Source organism: Mustela nivalis (assembly GCF_964662115.1).
Source record: "Mustela nivalis genome assembly, chromosome: 12".
In the NCBI taxonomy this organism is placed as follows: Eukaryota; Metazoa; Chordata; class Mammalia; order Carnivora; family Mustelidae; genus Mustela; species Mustela nivalis.
The window spans coordinates 20,910,584-20,930,314 of record NC_139031.1 but is presented as its reverse complement, the minus strand read 5'-3'; the positions used below and the strand labels follow the sequence as shown (position 1 = coordinate 20,930,314).

Below are 19,731 nucleotides of genomic sequence, written 5' to 3'. Positions count from 1 at the left end.
ATAAGCAAAGCAACCTTGAAAAAAAACAAAACCATACAGGAGGTATCACAATTTCAAGTTATACTACAAAGTTGTAGCAATCTAAACAGTATGGTAATGGCACAAAAACAGATTAACAGATTCAAAGAAAAGGATAGAAAGGCCAGAAATAAACCCAAAAATATAAGGTCAACTAATCTACAAAAAGGGCAAGAATATGCGATGGGAAAAAGACAGTCTCTTCAACAAATGGTGTGGGAAAAGTGAACAGCTACCTGCAAAAGAATGACACTGGACCAGTTTCTTTCACCATACATAAAAATAAGCTCAAAATGGATTAAAGACCTAAATATGAGACCTGGAAGCATAAAAAAACCTAGAAGAGAGCAGAGGTAGTAATTTCTCTGATACTGGCTATAACAGTATCTTTTTAGATACATCTCCTAAAGCAAGGGAAACAAAAGCAAAAATGAACTATAGGGATTTCATCAGAATAAAAGGCATCTGCTCAGCAAAGGAAACAATCAACAAAACTAAAAGACAACCTACTAATTGGGAGAGGTCATTTGCAAGGAGAGGACATATCTGATGGAGAGTTAGTATCCAAAATATATAAAGAACTTCTAAGACTCAACACTCAGAAAACAATCCAATTAAAAATGGGCAGAAGATGTGAACAGACATTTCTCCAAAGAAGAATACTGATGGTCAAAAGAACATGAAAAGATACCCTCTATCACTCATCACCAGGGAAATGCAACCCCAAACCACAGAGATACGACCTCACACCTGTCAGAATGACTAAAATCAAAAACATGAGAAACGGGAGGCCTGGGTGGCTCAGTTGGTTGGACGACAGCTTTCGGCTCAGGTCATGATCCTGGAGTCCAGGGATCGAGTCCCGCATCAGGCTCCCAGCTTCACGGGGAGTCTGCTTCTCCCTCTGACCTTCTCCTCGCTCATGCTCTCTCTCACCTCCTCTCTCTCAAATAAATAAATAAAATCTTTAAAACAAAACAAAACAAAACAAAACAAAACATGAGAAACAACAAGTGTTGGTGAGGATGTGGAGAAAAAGGTACACTCATACTCTTGGTGGGAATGCAAGCTGGTGCAGCCATTATGAAAGACAATATGGAGTTTAAGGTTTCTCAAAGTTAAAAATAAAAATACCCCATGATATTCACCCTATTAAAAAAAAAAACACACACTAATTCAAAAGGATACATGCACCCCTATGTTTACTGCAGCATTATTTACAGTAACCAAGTTATGGAAGCAGCCCAAGTGTTTATCGATAAATCAATGGATAAAGAAGACTGGGTATGTGTGTGTGTATGTACACACACACACACACACACACACACACACACACACACAACCATATTCAGCCATAAGACAGAACAAAATCTTGCCATTTGCAACAACATGGATGGAGCTCAAGAGTATAATGCTAAGTGAAATAAGTCAGAAAAATATATGATTTCACTTATATGTGGAATTTAAGAAACAAAACAAATAAACAAAGCAAAGAGAGAGATAAACCAAGAAACAGACTCTTAACTATAGTGAACAAACTGATGGTTACCAGAGGGGAGGTGGATGGGGGTGAGGTAACAGGTGATGGGGACTAAGGAGTGCATTTGTTCTGATGAGGACTGGGTGATGTATGGAATTCTTGAATCACTATACTGTACACCTGAAACTAACAGAACACTGTATGCTAACTATACTAGAATTAAAAGGGAAGGAAGGGGGAAAATCCAGTCTTGGGGGATCCTGCAAGAGCACAGAAGGAAGAAGAAGTTATTGTAAACTGGAGTAAAATGGATCCTTGTTATAGGTTAGTGGAGAGATTAGCGAAATCTTGTCCTGCAGTTATAGGAAAAATATAACCTGTAGATAATGAACCTGACTCTTTACTGGAGGGAATTTTCCAGGGAAAGTGTTGAAGGTGTGACCTGGTTTCATCTTGCTGCTTATAGTAAAATGTGAGATGACAAATTCCACCAGTGGACAGCAGCTTCACCCTGTGCCCGAGTTCCAACCTGCCTGTGGTATCTTCCCTTCCCAACAGCCTGCCCTAAAGATCTTGGACTTGCTTAGCAAGCTCCTACTGCAAATGCCAATTCCTTGTAATAAATCTCTTTATATATTTATCTGCTACAGGTTCTGCTTCTCTGGTTGAATTCTGACTGGCAAGGAATTTAAAGCTCTGGAATATCTTTTTAGTCCCTTTTTATAGTTTTCATTTCCCCCACTGATCCATTATAACTATTTCCCACTTAAACTCTTGAAAGCATCTTTTATAAATCTGCTCAAGTTTTTGTCTGCTGATTCCAATGTCCAGGGCATATCTGAGTCAGTATCTGTTGACTGCTTTATCTCTTAACTACTAGTCACATTTTCTAAATTCTTTGCATTTCTATCAATTTTTTACTGTATATACACCACAGAGTTTTGCAGAGTTTGAAATGGCCTTGGTAGGGCTTACCCTAATTGAGGTTCCCTCCTTTCAGGATTTCCAGCACAGGTTTTCATCACTCCTCCAATCTCAAACTATATTCTGACCCCTCTTGTCCAGTAAATACTCTGGCTTTCTGTGATCCCACATCTGGGAACTGTAGGATCTCAGGAGACTAGCCAGAAATATAGAAATCTCACTTATGACAGCTTCTGCCTCTCAGACATCAATTTCCTTTCAGTTTTTCCTACTTTTCACCACTCACCGGTACTTCAAACAGTGGTGGGTTTTCCTACTTTTGATGGAAGGCAAAGTTTTGTATTAATGACAGAAGTATTTGCAGAGGACTAGTATGAACAAGCTACTCCACCATTACCAGAAGCAGGAAGCTCAACCGAATAGATTTTTTTTAATATTCCATTTTATCTTCTCTGTTGACATTTACGCTAGATCTATTTTCTTTTTTTGTGGCTAGTTAAGAGATTACAATATTCATCCTTCTACTATCATAGCCTACCATCAAATAATGTAACACTACTTCATGAATGATCTGAGCCTTACAAATGTGAAATTCTCTTTTCCTCCTTCATGCCCTTTATATAAATAAATCATTAAATACAGCACTTCAATATTCTTTTATAAAAATAAAAGAAACAAACAAGGTTCTTCATGTCACTTCTAGCTTTCACATTATTGCACACCCTAAAATCCAAAAGTATTTCTTGTTCAGTATCAGTTTCTTACCATATTATTTGCGATCATAATCTATTAAACACATATACCAGAGCATACATTAAGGTAAATTCTTTAAAAAGATTGCATTACTTAGAATCCCATGAATTTCCTTTATTTGGAAAACACCAAATCCATCTGTAAAATCAGCACTACCCCCCAAAAGAACACAGAAAGGAAATAAACTCGGAAGTAGGTTAACCCAGCAAACAGAAAATAACTGGGGTTTAGGTGAAGACACTTACCCCTCTTCGTTTTCTTTTAGTAAGCGACTGGCAATTCGGATCAACATGCAGTAAGCAAACTGTGATTTGAGACCAGATTTAGTAAATTTATTCAACATCTTAGAAACAGCAAGGCGATCATTCTTTTTGAGGTGATACAGGACTCCCAATGCATGGTACTGAAGAATAAGAAAAACAATGTCACACACAGAAAGCTGAGGAGAGAGAGGACAAACTTCCAGGAAAATCAAATCATATGGCCCTAGATTTTTAGTAAAGAGAAACCCAAGTGAAATGTATACCAATAGAATATCTTTTGCATACTGAATCAAACACAGGCAAGACTGAGAGGATAAGAGCTTCACCCCCAGAAATCAAAGACTCAGATTGGACCAGCGGTATTAAAGAGGTGACCTACAATCCGAAGATGGCTCTAGAAGGTTCAGCGTGGCCCCACACATCCTTAGGACAAAGGCTCTCGGGTCCCAGGCTTTACCAGTGTCACAGGTCTCTGTTAGTGGCTTTAAGTCATCTGCGGCCATGTTAGTAGTTAAAGGAGTAAACTCCTAAAGCAGACTTAAAGAGTGTAATTATTGTGGCACTTTGTGTAAAAACACAGTAAGAGTTAAAAGAGTGAGAATGTTCCTTGAGGGAAAAATTACTACTCTGTTTCCTCATAACTGAATATGCTAACATGAGAAATTGTAAACACTGAAAGGGGGTGGATACATATCCTCTCAAGTACACAAAATTTCCAGTTAAAATTTTAATAGTATTCCTTTTAATTAGGAACTAACCAGTATCAAAAGATCTTCCCAAGAAGGTTTTTAAGTTTCACAAACTAAAAATTACTCTTCACTGTTTGTGTAATGTCTACCATAACAAAGTTCTGAAAAGCCTAGAACTGGGACATCCTTCATCACAAATTATTTTTCAAATAAAGGTAGGAAATGCAATATGAAGGACCTTTGGAATGAGCATCTCCAACCACCACTGAATGTAAGAATCTTTCTTGAACTTTCCTACAGCTTTTAAGAAACAATAGCAGGGCCTCAGACAGTAATTCTAATCAGTGGGATACGTACTTGAGAATACGTAATAATAAGCCACTCCGTATTAGCCTTTAGCTAGTACACATCTGGGGAGTCAACACATTGCCCCTAAGATGGAGGGTTAAAGAAATCTGGTCCCAAGACCCAGTGTGACTCGATGGTGGTACCTGGACCATAATGTTGTCGCTGGAAGCGGCTTCTTGGGCTTCGTTGACCCAGCGCTTAACCACATCATGGCTTATCTTCATCATGTGCTAGACATAGAGCAAAGTAAGAGGAGATCATGCACGGTGACTAGAGGTTTGCAAGCGTGAACTGGTTTTCTTAGAAAATCACTAACAGACATTTCCAAATGAGAGAGACAACTCTGTAGCTTTTAGTAATCTATTTCAAATCTCTACTCACAAGGCAATTAATAAACCAGAAACTTTCTCCAAGATGTTGGGGTGGGGGTGGGGGGCCGCTGAGAGACATGCATGAAAGAACGCGATGCGAAGGGACGGACAGCAAAGGAAGGGCTAGTGACTAGAAGGTGCTTAATAACGTTCGCTTTCTAGGTTCTACTTCCAGGAAGCAGAACTCAATTGGAAGGGAAAAAGAGAGAGAGAGAGAAACAGTACTGATATATCCTCTGCTGGACCAACTATATTCCAGACCCATAACCTCTTCTGGGTCTAGCCTAATCCATTCCCCCAGGAACAACTGATTCTCATCAAATGCAATGTGATAAGGCTGTGATGAATGCATTTTGTTTGGATAAACAGGAGAAAGAAAAGGTATTGCTGAAACAAAGACCACTTTCCGGTAAGAAATTTAAAAGTGGGACAAGAGGCTCTGGACTAAAGGACACCACACATGCAATGGAAAGTAGAGGATAAAGCAGCAAGAGGCAGAAGTACAGGTCACAATGATTTAAAAAATAAACAAAAATTTTTAAAAACTCAGCCAGTGTCTTGCCTGTCCACCACTTTCCCTTAAGCCCATCTTCATTATGTATACAACAGAACTCTAATTACCAAAACCTTTCAACATGAAGATTTCCTAGGTGTTTTTTTTTTAAACCAAGATTTAATGTACATTTATTCTTAAAACATGGAACATATAAAGATTTCATATGAATAAATGATATTCATTAAGCCAGAAAAGGAAAAAAAAAGAGGAATTTACATAAGTTTTGGGTACACTGTCTGAGATACAAATATCCAGATTTTATCACTGAAAAGAAAAATCTCAATTGTGTTTCTTCATCAGGAACTTCAACTGAATCTGGAACTCTTTCACACCTTGATTAGAAAGAAAACAAAACAAAACCTCAGAAAAATATAAACTGTAAGTTGACTGGCTGCTGAGACAGTAAGGACTTTTTTAGAGACCTGTACAGCATCATACCAAGAGGGAAAATTTCATGTTTTTAACTGCCCATTTTAACGCTCCTCTGATAAAACCCTCTGGGATAAATGATGTAGGTACATTTTGTGAATGTTTCATTTTGGGAGAGAATCGCAGTAATACTTGGTTTTTGTGGTAGAAACTAACGGCCGCTAGCAGCAGGCGGCTGCTCGCTCACTTACTAAGGAAGACACCAGTGCGGAGCTGGATACGCTGGAGACTTTATCCACGATAGCCTGCTTCATGTATCTCTCGATGGCCTGCAGCATTGTTCCCTGGTAACGCGCATAAAGAAAACGCTGTTGAAGCAAAACATTTTCACCCAAAACTACTGCTTCAAAGTCATTTACAAAAGCAGTCATCTATTTGTTTCTGTGCCAGTATTTAGAAAGCATTAAAAGGATTATCATATAACAGAGTAATCCTACCCCAGAGGGCAGGACCCAGACAAAAATCTTCAAAGAGGAATATTTAAATGTATATGGAAGGAAAAAAACTTAACTGTTCGACAATGACATCAATAGTCTCAAAGTGGAGAATCCCAGTTTGTAAAGAGAGGCTCAACTTACTCAGGGCAGTTATAAAAGAAATTCCTAGATGGGGATGGAGCTGTTTTGAAATTCTGAAGATACCTCTGTATGAAGGGGATGTATTTTATTTGGGTTCCATAGAATCCTCTCAATCAAATGGAATCCCTGATTATTTTAGATACCAAAGAATTACATGTTAATATACTACTATAGTAAGCCCTCAATAGGAAATCCTCTGAAAATAAAGTTCTTTTTAAATTTAACTGGAGGAAAGCTGAGCACTGGGAGGCTGGTAGCAGATGAAGATGTGTAAACAGACGGAGATCAATACTCAGACAGCCTTATTGCCAGCACTGCCTCTGTCACGTCTTCTGTGATCAACTTAAATACGAAAAACAAAAACCACCACAGCCAAACAGTTGAGCAGCAAAGAACACTGTACCATTTCTATTACTCCTCTTAGCATCCAGATTTACCATTTGCTGTTACACAACCTTTAAAACTTGAGAAGACTGCAACCATCCACATAAAACATACCCAACCATGGATAGAGCTGAAATATTATTTGATATGCTTGGCAATGCTCAGCCTGCCCTTCCTTTTAACCTTTCCCACTCAGAGTTCCTAGAAAGGGACAGCCTAATATACTTTATAACCTCATCCCTCCAGATGTCAGGGATGGAGTCAAGGTTAAATACCTGACTCACATCTACATGGCTACACGGCCACAGGCCGGCCGATGGCTAACCAGGTTCTCTCCACTATTTCAGTGAGGAGGCCTGAGCCTGGTAAGTTGATGGATCACAATCGTAAATATCCTAGAAATCTTGCTGCTGAGTTCCTCAGAGATGTCCTATTTCTTGCTCTGGCATCTGTTGTAAGCTTCACCTCAAATTCTGAAAGATCTACTCTCTACAATAAAGTTAAAAACAAAAACAAAAACAAAAACAAAAAAAACTAAATTCAAATGGGTTTTGGTCTCCTGCAAGCAATGTTCCCTGACTAGGACAAAATTCCATGAGGGCAAATAGAGAGAGAAAGAGACCAATCTAAATACACAAAAGGAAAAGACAACCTGAAAGGAAAAAAGCCTGGAGGCACAAAAGCCTTTCTGGTGGTTTCTGTAATACCAAAGACTCACAAAGTCAGACTAAGGAATCCTATTACATGTACACGCCCACCTGTAGATAAACACACTGTCCCTTTTGATGCTTCAGTAAACAAAGAGAACTTACATCAGTGATTCTGCAGAGAGCCCTGATGGCTGGGCCTCGGTACACATCTTCCTTTCCAGTCATGTCCTTAGTCAGACTAAGAAAAATCAAATGAGGTACCATGAAATCAATTAACACTCTCCTGTGGAGCTCACCCCCAGCTAATTCCCATTGTCCCCATAATTATCTTAATGAAGCGATTCATTCAGCAAATATTCACCGACTGTCTTCTGCAGAGGAACATTAAACCTATTGGGGAAAAAGCTCTTAAAAAGCCTAAGTTTAGAGCAGCAAGCAAAACAAAGTCTTCACCTTCACGGAGCTAACATATTAATGAGAGGGAAAATAATATACTTTATCACATAAACAAAATATATAACTTTAGGTGCTTGTAACTGGCATAAAAAGTAAAGACAATGGTGAAATCCCCCAACTCCTAAAAACCCATCAGACTTCTTAAAAGACATGGACTAAAATGATTAACTCTCGAGGTCATGCTCTCTCAGGAATGGCTTCCTAAAGCGACAGTTGTCAGTGACTTCAGACCTTTCTACTGCGTTTCAGAAATAAGGAGAAGAGTTGGACGGAGCTACTGAATTCCATGTCCATACTTCAAAGAGGTTTTTAGCCCTTACATGCTGTTATTCACCCTTTTATCTTCCTGTCTCCCAAACCGACTATCCATCGCCTCCCCTTCACAGGATCCAAAACAGCCTACAACTCCAACTTGCTCCCATCAGGTTGCCAGAGGAGAAAGTTGTGAAGAACTGATAGTCCTTCAATTTCTTCATTTGTTTTAGTTACAGAAGTATCTTCACATAAGAGTATGCATTGAAAACGTTCAGAAAGGCATAATATAAAGTCGAAGCCTCGCCTCACCCACCCTCGGCTATAGTGCCGCTCAACTAAAGACAATCATTGTGAACAGTCACTAACATTTTCTTAAGGAACTTTTAAAAAATATATAAAACCACAGAGACATAAAAACACATGCAGGTGAATCTCCACTCTTCTGGCACCTCCCTTTATCACTTAATATATCTTAATAAGCTTTCCCTATTGGTGGGTTTTTTCTTTTAATTTTAGGTACTTATATATTTTTAAATATCCAAATATACACCTAAAATATCATTTTAATAGTGGCACAGATTTCCACTATTGGGATATAAATAATTTATCAACCAGGCTTTTTCACAAATATTTGCATTTTTCCAATTAGATAGAAATTGTGGCTTGGCAGGTTCAGTTTCTTCTGAGGTCTCTCTCCTTGGCTTCTGCATTGCATGAAAGCAGCCATGCAGAAGACATTAAAAAAAAAAAAAAAAAAGCATGGCTCTGTTCCAATAAAACTTTATTTACAAAATGAGGTGGCAGTTTTAGCCACAGACGAAAGTTTGCTGACTGCTGCTCCGTGCTTCTCTCAGAGCTGCAGTGACAAAGGCTTACAGACACAGGTACTTTATTTGGGAATGTGTTCTGAGGGAAGGGAAGTGAAGACAGGAAGGTGAGCAAAAAAGGAGGGAAATTAATACAAAGAAATTTTTTCTAGTGGGTCACTGCCGCCGCAGGCATGAAAAGGAAAGAATTTACCCACTAGGTCTCAGCCACTGGCAGAGAGTTAAATCCAGAGTGTTAACTCCCCATTGGGTTAAATTCACATGTTAACTCCCACAGGTGAGTGCCAGGTGAGTGCCCAAACCGGAGTGCCAGAGAACGGCAGGGCAAGAGGAGAAACACGAGGCGGGCACGGCGTGTGCCTGGAGCAAGGCACTACCGAGGCCAGGGAGCCAGCCCCTGCCCAGAGCGGCGGACCACGAGTGCAGCAGGGATCAGAGGGAAGGCTGAGAAAACGGGAGGTGGCTCAAAAGCAGTACCCAGAACCATCCACCCTTTGCACCCCTCAAATTTGAACGTGTCCTCCAGGAAAATGAACCAATCACCGAGCCTCCGAGATGGTAACCATCCATTCTTTCTACAAGATGCAGAAAATGACGGGCATATGGTACAATCCTCGCTGCTATGACCCATTCCAAAGCCGTAACTGAGGTTCACCATCTCCTTCCCATAAGCACTCCTCCTATATCTCCCTCGCTCTCTGCCAGCACCTTAGTGCTCTTGGTCTGGTGTCTAATAAGTGAATCAAACTTTTACCCCAAGGGATGTGAGCTCTTTGTTGGGAGATTTTAGCAGGGGTGGAACAGTGGTTGTTCCCTATTCTCTATTCACCACTGTCTCAGACATGAATATACCAAAATATACTCAATACCTTGAATTCTAGATACAGTCCTCTCTTCCATGTTTGTATAGCAACAAGCCTAGCTCCAGACCATGATCAAGGTCAATTACCTCTGTGGTAACTGAGGACAGCAGCTTTTTTTTTTTTTAAACCTGCTGGTAAATAATCCACTACATAAATAATCCAAAGTAGCCTAATAGTAGTCATCATTTCCAATGTGCAATCCAGCTCTCTGTCTGCCCTATGACTTCTCTGACACTGGAACCTGGGGTGGGTGCCCGTGGTTGCCAACCGGTGACTGAGACACACAGATCTAGAAGCGTGGGGTATTTCTGGGCTGAAGGCAAGCTTCAAACAGTGGGAACCAGGAGTCAATGGGAAGTCCTACTTCCACCTCTTGATTCCTAGACCCACATAGTATATTTCTTGGTACCATACACTACACTGACCATCCATTTAATGCATAGGCTGATCCTAGAGGAGAATTTTCCAACTAAATAGGGTCCCATCTCTAACCTACTACCCCAGCTGAGCATTCCATAGGTCATCCCACCATTGCATCAGGCTGTCGGCTCCTAGGTGAAACAGAATATGGTAACACTACTGGATCTCTTAAGTCATGAGCCTACAGTCACATCACTTTTGTCACAAAAGGAGTGGCAATGTTGTGTAGGATACCATGGACATAAGAAACCATGCCACTAAGACCTACCCAAAACCCCTGGATCATCTTCTATGTAGTGCTTTTGCCACGTAACTAAAAGAAACTTATGTAGTCAAATTTTTTTCAGTCTTTTCTTTCACTGCCTCTGGAATTACAGTCCTAACAAAACTTTCCCCTACAACAAAAATAAAGAGGAATACGCTCATGTTTTCTTTTGGTACCTGTAGGCTTCCATTTTTTAAGTTTATATTCCATGTCCATTTAGTTTACTTGTGTATAGGATGTGAAATACAGATCTACTTTTATTTTTCCAAGTACTACTCAGTTGTCCCAGCATCATGTATCAGGAAATACCTCTTTATCCCAGTGACTGGAAATACCACTTTAGCGTACACTAAATTTCCATATGTATTTGGGTCTAATTCTATGCTTTCCATTTGTACCAGAAAATTCTGAAAATGTCAATCAGCATGGCCAAGGTGACTCATTAGAGTCATCACACAATTTTATTCCGGGGTCTATCCATCCACCAATATCACACTGTTAAGTGTTCAGGGCCTTAATACTGCACAGACCTGTAGGGCTCACAGTTTTTCTACAGTTGTTTCCTGGCTACTCTTAAATGTTTGTTTTTCCACACAAACTTTAGCACCAACTTTTCTAACTCCATAGTATAAAGCCTGTTGATTTTTTTCTGAGATTGCCCTGAATTTACTGAAATTAATTTAGAGAATACTGAAATCTTTGTTTAATTGATCTATGCAGAAACATTTGTTCAAGCAAACTTTGAGTCTTTCAGGGCTTTAAGTTATTTTTTCCTCATAAGTTTTCTGTGTAGGTTTTTCTAAGGCAATTGTATCAATCTATATTCCCACCTACAATATACTTGGTGATTCTGGTGCTGTTAGGTTTTGTTATTTTAACCGATTCTAGTGGGTATGGAAGAATATCTCACTGAGGTTTTAATCTGCATTTCCCTCAGGACTAATACTATTGAGAACGTTTCCATGTATTTATTGGCCATTTGTATACCATTTTATGAAGTGTCTGCCTTCAGATTTTCTTAATCTCCATGGTTTCTCAGGTCACACAACAGTCTACATATGCAGAGTGGTCATCTACTCTATTACAGTTCTTTTCTTGCTGTAACAGAGGACCATGATTAGTGGCTTCAAATAAAAATTTACTGTCTTACAGTTCCATGGATTAGCAGTCCAACATAGGGCTAACGGGGCTAAGGTCACTGTGTCAGCAAGGCTGCAGCCATCTCACAGGTACAATACATTCACCCCACGCCAAGATCCCCCCCAGATCTCAAGGCATTACAGCACCAACTCTAAGCCCAAAAGCTCATTGAAATCCCACTGACTCAAAAATCCTGACCTTATCAAAAATCGGCTCAGTTAGGTACAGGTAAGACTGGGTATACTCTCTCCTAAAAAGAAATTTCTCTCCACCTGTGGGCCTGTGAAACTAGAAAACAAGTTCTCTGCTCCCAGAATACAATGGTGGGGCTATCACAGGATAGCACTTAGATTGTCCTGTTCACAAGGAGAAAATGGAATGAGGAAGAAAAAAAAAAAAAAAAAAAAAAGTCACTGGTCCCAAGCAATTCTGAAATCCAGCCAGGCAAACTGGCAAAGGTTTCAGCTGCTGGGTAGAATTCTCCACAGTTCCCAGCTCCACGCTATGGGTCTGTACCCTGCCCTCAGAGCCATCCTTCCTTTCTGTGAGGGCGGCATGGGTTTTAAGCTGAGCAGTCTTCTCGGCCTACGGTATCCTGTTGGGAGAATTTGGGACCCTGACAACCTTCTTTCACTTTGTCTCCCTCCATCCCTTTCATCCAGACTGGCCGTGGTGCTGCTGCTGCAAGCGTCTCACGAGCCTTCCAGGACCCCACAGACAGGCAGGGCCTCACTCCCTCAGACGAGGGCCTCCACCACAGAACTTGCCTAAGGAGGCCCAACTGTATTTCTGGCTTCTGCTTAGATGCCGAGGGAATCTATGAGTCACACTCCTGATCTCTTATAGTGTTGTGTGTGAGTGAAGACTCTCTGACCTTTTCATCCTTCTGAGGTGTTAGCAAAAGGCTGCAGAGTAACTCCTTTGACTTTTCCTACAGAGCACACTTTCTTACTGAATGGCTTGATTTTTAGCATCCTTTGCCATTTTGGTAGGCTGAAATTTTCCCACATCAGGAATTCTTATTTGGGGGCAGGGGGTATGACTGACATAACCTATCTGTTTCAGGTGTACAACACAATAATGTATTTAGAAAGAACCCCTGGCTCTTTAACAGGTGTCTCAATTCATTTCTCTACTCTCCACTTTTACTCTAAGTGGTAAAAAGAAACCAGGCTGCACCTTGACATTCTGGAAATCTCAGTTAAACAGCCAAGCTCACAAGCCCTGATTTCTATATAATCGTGGGACACAATCCTACTAAGCTCTCTGCAGCTGTAGGACAAGGGTCCCATTCCCTCCAGTTGCTAACACCTTCCTCATTTCCTTCTGAGCCCTCCCAGTAGCAACTTTAGCATCCATATTTCTACCAACAGTACCTTCAAAACACTGTGAGCATTCTCTATAGGGATAAGAGTTTTCTCTACCCTGCTCACTTCTTTCGGATCTGCCAAGGTCACTGACATCCAGCTTTCCACTAACACTCTGTTCAGGGCAACGTAGGCCTTTTCTGTCATGTTCCCCAAATTCTTCCAGCATCTACTCATTGCCCAATGGCAAAGCCACTACCACATTTTCGGTTATTTGTTATAGCAGTGCCCCACTTCTGGGTACCAAGTTTTCCCCCCTCAGCTTTGAAATATAATTAGCATGTAACATTGTACGATTTTAAAGTACACAATGTGTTGATGTGATATTTACATGTTACAAAATCTATTCATTTTCTATAGCTATTGTAACAAATTACCACAAACTTAAAGATGAAAGAACACAATCATTTATCTTAACAGTTCCATAATTAGAAATACAACACGGATCTCACGGGATAACATCAAGGTATCTAGGGTTACATTCTTTTCTGGGGGCTGGAGGGGTGAATCCATTTCCTTGCCTTTTCCAACTGCCAGAGGCCACCCACATTCCTTGGCTCATGGCCCCCTTCCTCCAGCAACCTTGCTTCTGTGACCTGCTTCCATCATCCCATCTCGTCACTGACCCTTTCACTTCCTTCTTCCACTTTTAAGGACCTTTATCTTTATCCGGGCCCACCTGGATAATCCACCCTGTTCCCCCTACCTGCTGATTAGCCACTTTACTTCCCCTCTGCAGTGTAAGTCACAGGTCCTGGGACTTAGGCCAGGGATATCTTCAGGGGGCCATTATTCTGCCTACTACATCTACTACATTGTCTTAAAATGAGCTAGAAGAAAACCATAATTCAGGGCAGCCTAATAGGATTCTGAGGGAAGTACTAACAGCTAAACAAACAAAAAAACCCTAATCTATTTTTAACTTTTCCAATATTCAGTGAGTATAAGCAACCTAAGTGAAGATTTTTCATTCGTTACTTGTGGCAAATATTGTTAGCTAACTAATATAATACCCACTTTCAACCCCTTCTCCTTTGCCTGCCCCTAGTACTTGGCCTTTAAAAGCGAAATATTCACTTTCCTGGTCCTAACGAGAGTCATATAACACAGCTGTGTCAAATGAAATCTACAAATTGCCTTGGGAAAAGCTACTGCATACCTGATAAAAGAGGCAGATGGTGCTGGCACTCACTGGCCCCCTTCCTAGTACCCCTCCCACCTTGAATGGTGCCCTGCCAGTAATGAAGGCATCTATTTTGCAATAATGTGAAATTCAAGAAATACCAGCGCTCACACACTGTTGCATGACTGAACCAACATCAGCTACTCTATGCCTAATGACTATATCTGCCTTTCTGTTATTTTCAGCTGAAAGCTTCATTAATTGAAACTTATTCAAGACAACTGCTGGTTAAAAACAAGCACCCTCCTCCAAAATTGATGTTGTTGTACAAAGACCAAATTCACTTAAATGAATTATAATTAATAATTGGGTTATACATCCTCACTCTAGGACATTGGGAAATTCTCAAAATTTTTAAGAAAATAAATACCCACAATTCCAGACACCAGAGATAACCTACTGTTATCATCGGTATATTTCATCAGTATATATCATTAGAATATTTCCATCCATACATTTTTATCTATATACATAAAGCATTTTTTAAAGGGAGACTATATAACCTATAAGGCTTGACTCCAACTCTCATTCAGCACTTTATGAGGATTTTCCATATCATTAAAGATGTCTCAAAAAATTAAAATAATCCCACATAATCTGATTATAACATGATTAATTACATATAATTATATATACATAATTAAATTCACCAACAGCAGACATTTACATTGTTTTACCCTTTCTGCTAGTGAAAACAGTACTGCAATGAATATTATTATATATAACTCTTCCTGTGCTATTTCTGATTATGTTTTGAGCATAGTTCCATTGATGTGGTATTACTGGGTCAGAGGGATAAAGCTTTTCAAATGTTTAACATTTGAATGCTGTCAAACTGCTTTCTAGAAAACCCGAATCAATTTATTATTCTGCCTCCTATTATATACAAAATACCAGTCTCCCTTATAAGTACCTACCACCTTTTTTCTTTTTTGCCAGTTTGATGGGTAAAAATCTTATAACATATTTGCATTTTTAATTTACATTTTTTGATTACTAGTGAGAATGATTAAAAACAATCAGATCCTTTATATTAATTGTTCTATGAATTATCACTTGGAATTTTTTTGAAGTACAAGAGTTCTTTACATACTGTATTTACAAGCCTTTTGATATGCTTATTGTAAATATTTTATGTCAATGCATCATTTACATTTTGGGTGCGTTCACATATTATGATGAACATTTAAAAATGTATTAGCAAATCTAATAGCATTACCCTTTGTGACTTCTTTACTTTATCAGATAGGCCTGGTTTTCACATGATGACAACCACATTCTAGGAAAGAATACTTTAAGTTTTTTTTAACTCTTATTAGTTTTCTTACAGTCAAAAAAGTAAAATTAATAGAAAAAGAAAAACAAATATTCCATGAAATACATAAATGCCTCATGTTAGGTTCTGACCATTCACATACCTGCTTGTGACAATTATCACGTCCTCAGCGATTGTAGCCATTTCTTTGATGGTAAGGTAGCACATTCTTCTCAGCGTTTGCTGAAAAATTATTTATAAAAGGCAACAGGTTATTCATGAGGAAATGCTTCTTTAAACTCTTGAAGTGAGGGCCCCAAGTAGATATATTTAGAAGGTTTTTAAGATTTTATTTATTTATTTGACAGAGATCACAAGCAGGCAGACAGACAGTCAGAGAGAGAGGGGAAAGCAGGCTCCCCGCTGAGCAGAGAGCCCGATGTGCGGCTCGATCCCAGGACCCTGAGATCATGACCTGAGCTAAAGGCAGAGGCTTAACCCACTGAACCACTCAGATGCCCCTAGAAGGTTATTCTTAATAAGATTCTCATCTACTCAAAAAATCCTTTTGAAAATATCTGGATGAGAAAATATTCAGAACACTGCTGTTTCCTAAACAAGGAACTGATGCACTGATATAGTGAACAACATCGAGGTGAAAATTTTAAGATTTAAACTAAAAATTTAAAAATCCTATTGATGCAGAGATCCAAACTTTGACAGTGTGATTTCAAAGACAAAGGTTTCCCCAAGTGTGAAAGACTTATCCTGGAAAATGTATTTTTACAAATACTTTAAATATATGGATGGAGAGAGATTAGACTCTATATCTCCCTCAATCCAGCATATGCAGATGTTTTTCCTTGAAGTATTTGTGCTTGTATAACCAACTTTCATTTTCAATTACCAAGTTATTTCCGTCCAAAGTAACTGTTCACCTAACGATAGTAAAGTTTCATCTATGCTCCTCCTCACCTGGTCTCTGGTTTATTCATACATTATGGGCCCTGGTTCCTCCAGCCTATCTAGCCTCATTCCCTACCAATGACGTCACACTTCTTATAAGTAGTGAAACTCAAATGCCTCAGACCCAGCTCCAGACTCCAAGCTGTACAAAGAGGTGGAGACTACTGAGCCCATTAAGCAAAGAGAAGAAGGAAGTGAGGATTCTCACGGTAATTAAACACAGAAAAAAATCACCCCAAGAAAGAGAAAGCCAGTGGGAGTCAGATGAATGGGGCAGATAACACCCATATGAAACAACCATGAGAAGAAAACAAAAAATAAAAACCAAAACTTCAGAGCTGAAGAATATTTGTCCCCCCCCCCCCACCAAAATAAAAATCTACCACAAAGCAGAAACTAGAGACACAAAAATTGAACTAATCTAACAGTGCATTAAAAGGATTATTCACCACAACCAAGTGGCATTTATTCCAGGGCTGCAAGGTTGGTTCAACAGCTGCAAATCAATCAATGTGATACAATACATTAATAAAAGAAATAACAAGAACCATATGATACCCTTAATAAATGCTGAAAAAGCATTTGACAAAGTACAGCAGCATCCCTTCCTGATCAAAACTCTTCAAAGTGTAGGGATCGAGGGTACATATCTCAATATCATCAAAGCCATCTATGAAAAACCCACAGCGAGTATCATTCTCAATGGAGAAAAACTGAGAGCTTTTCTGCTAAGGTCAGGAACACAGCAGGGATGTCCATTATTACCACTGCTATTCAACATAGTACTAGAATTCCTAGCCTCAGCACTCAGACAACAAAAAGAAATTAAAGGCATCCATATCGGCAAAGTAGTAGTAAAACTGTCTTTGCAGATGATATGATACTTTATGTAGAAAACCCAAAAGACTCCACTCCAAACCTGCTAGAACTTGTACAGGAATTCACTAAAGTGTCAGGATATAAAATCAATGCACAGAAATCAGTTGCATTTCTATATACCAACAACAAGACAGAAGAAAGAGAAATTAAGGAGTCAATCCCATTTACAATTGCACCCAAAACCATAAGATACCTAGGAATACACCTAACCAAAGAGGCTAAGAATCTGTACTCAGACAACTATAAAGTAGTCATGAAAGAAATTGAGGAAGACATAAAGAAATGGAAAAATGTTCCATGCTCATGGATTAGAAGAACAAACATTGTGAAAATGTCTATGCTACCTAAAGCAATCTACACATTTAATGCAATCCCTATCAAAATCTCATCAATTTTTTTCAAAGAAATGGAACAAATAATCCTAAAATTTATATGGAACCAGAAAAGACCTCAAATAGCCAGAGGAATGTTGAAAAAGAAAGCCAAAGTTGGTGGCATCACAATTCCAGACTTCAAGCTCTATTACAAAGCTGTCATCATCAAGACAGTATGGTACTGGCACAAAAACAGACACATAGATCAATGGAACAGAATAGAGAGCCCAGAAATAGACCCTCAACTCTATGGTCACCTAATCTTTGGCAAAGCAAGAAAGAATGTCCAATGGAAAAAAGACAGTCTCTTCAACAAATGGTGTTGGGAAAATTGGACATCCACATGCAGAAAAATGAAACTGGACCATTTCCTCACACCACACATGAAAACAGACTCAAAATGGATGAAGGACCTCAATGTGCAAAAGGAATCCATCAAAATCCTTGAGGAGAACACAGGCAGCACTATCTCTTCGACCTCAGCCGCAGCAACTTCTTCCTAGGAACATCGCCAAAGGCAAGGAATGCAAGGGCAAAAATGAACTATTGGGACTTCATCAAGATCAAAAGCTTTTGCACAGCAAAGGAAACAGTCAACAAAACCAAAAGACAAGTGACAGAATGGGAGAAGATATTTGCAAGTGACATATCAGATAAAGGGCTCATATCCAAAATCTATAAAGAACTTATCAAACTCAAGACCCAAAGAGCAAATAATCCAATCAAGAAATGGGCAGAAGACATGAACAGACATTTTTGCAAAGAAGACATCCAGATGGCCAATAGACACATGAAAAAGTGCTCCACATCACTCGGCATCAGGGAAATACAAATCAAAACCACAATGAGATACCACCTCACACCAGTCCGAATGGCTAAAATTAACAAGTCAGGAAATGACAGATGCTGTTGAGGATATGGAGAAAGGGGAACCTTCCTACACTGTTAGTGGGAATGCAAGCTGGTACAGCCACTCTGGAAAACAGCATGGAGGTTCCTCAAAAATTTGAGAATAGGGGCGCCTGGGTGGCTCAGTGGGTTAGGCCTCTGCCTTCGGCTCAGGTCATGATCTCAGGGTCCTGGGATCAAGCCCCGCATCAGGCTCTCTTCTCAGCAGAGAGCCTGCTTCCTCCTCTCTCTCTGCTTGCCTCTCTGCCTACTTGTGATCTCTCTCTCTCTGTCAATAAATAAAATATTTAAAAAAAAAAATTTTTGAGAATAGAGCTACCCTAAGACCCAGCAACTGCACTACTGGGTATTTACCCTAAAGATACAAATGTAGGGATCTGAAGGGACACGTTCACTCAAATGTTTATAGCAGCAATGTCCATAATAGCCAAACTATGAAAAGAACCTAGATGTCCATGAACAGATGAATGGATAAAGAATATGTGGTATAGGGGCGCCTGGGTGGCTCAGTGGATTAAGCCGCTGCCTTCGGCTCAGGTCATGATCTCAGTGTCCTGGGATCGAGCCCCGCATCGGGCTCTTTGCTCAGCGGGAGCCTGCTTCCTCCTCTCTCTCTGCCTGACTCTCTGCCTACTTGTGATCTTTCTCTCTGTCAAATAAATTAATAAAATCTTAAAAAAAAAAAAAAAAGAATATGTGGTATACATACACAATGGAATACTATGCAGCCATCAAAAGAAATGAAATCTTGTGATTTGTAACAATGTGGATGGAACTAGAGGGTATTATGCTGAGCAAAATCAGTCAATCAGAGAAAGACAATTATCATGTGATCTCCCTGATATGAGGAAGTTGAGAGGCAATGTAGGGATTTGGGGGTTAGGAAAGGAACAAATGAAACAAGATGGGATCCAGAGGGAGACAAACCATAAGAGACTCTTAATCTCACCAAACAAACTAAGGGTTGCCAGGGGGAGGGGGGAGGGAGAGGGTGGTTGGGTTATGGACATTGGGGAAGGTATGTGCTATGGTGAGTGCTATGAAATGTGTAAACCTGGCAATTCACAGACCTGTACCCCTGGGGCTAATAATATATGTTAATTTAAAAAAAAAAAGAAAGAAAGCTGTG

At 39.6% G+C, this 19,731-nt stretch overlaps 1 protein-coding gene across 3 annotated transcripts in view; it reads right to left on the bottom strand.

Annotated features, from left to right (window-relative positions):
• Positions 1–19,731, bottom strand: part of COPG2 (COPI coat complex subunit gamma 2) — a 114,993-nt gene that overhangs the window by 76,670 nt on the left and 18,592 nt on the right. For 2 of the 3 annotated variants that reach the window (XM_082694005.1, XM_082694007.1), the window contains 5 exons: positions 15,638–15,717; positions 7,606–7,681; positions 6,023–6,115; positions 4,619–4,705; positions 3,421–3,578 (listed from right to left, as the gene is read on the bottom strand). In XM_082694005.1, the coding sequence (XP_082550131.1) occupies positions 3,421–3,578; positions 4,619–4,705; positions 6,023–6,115; positions 7,606–7,681; positions 15,638–15,717 (494 nt within the window). The remainder of the gene's footprint in view (positions 1–3,420; positions 3,579–4,618; positions 4,706–6,022; positions 6,116–7,605; positions 7,682–15,637; positions 15,718–19,731) is intronic. The other variant, XM_082694006.1, reaches the window with a different exon arrangement.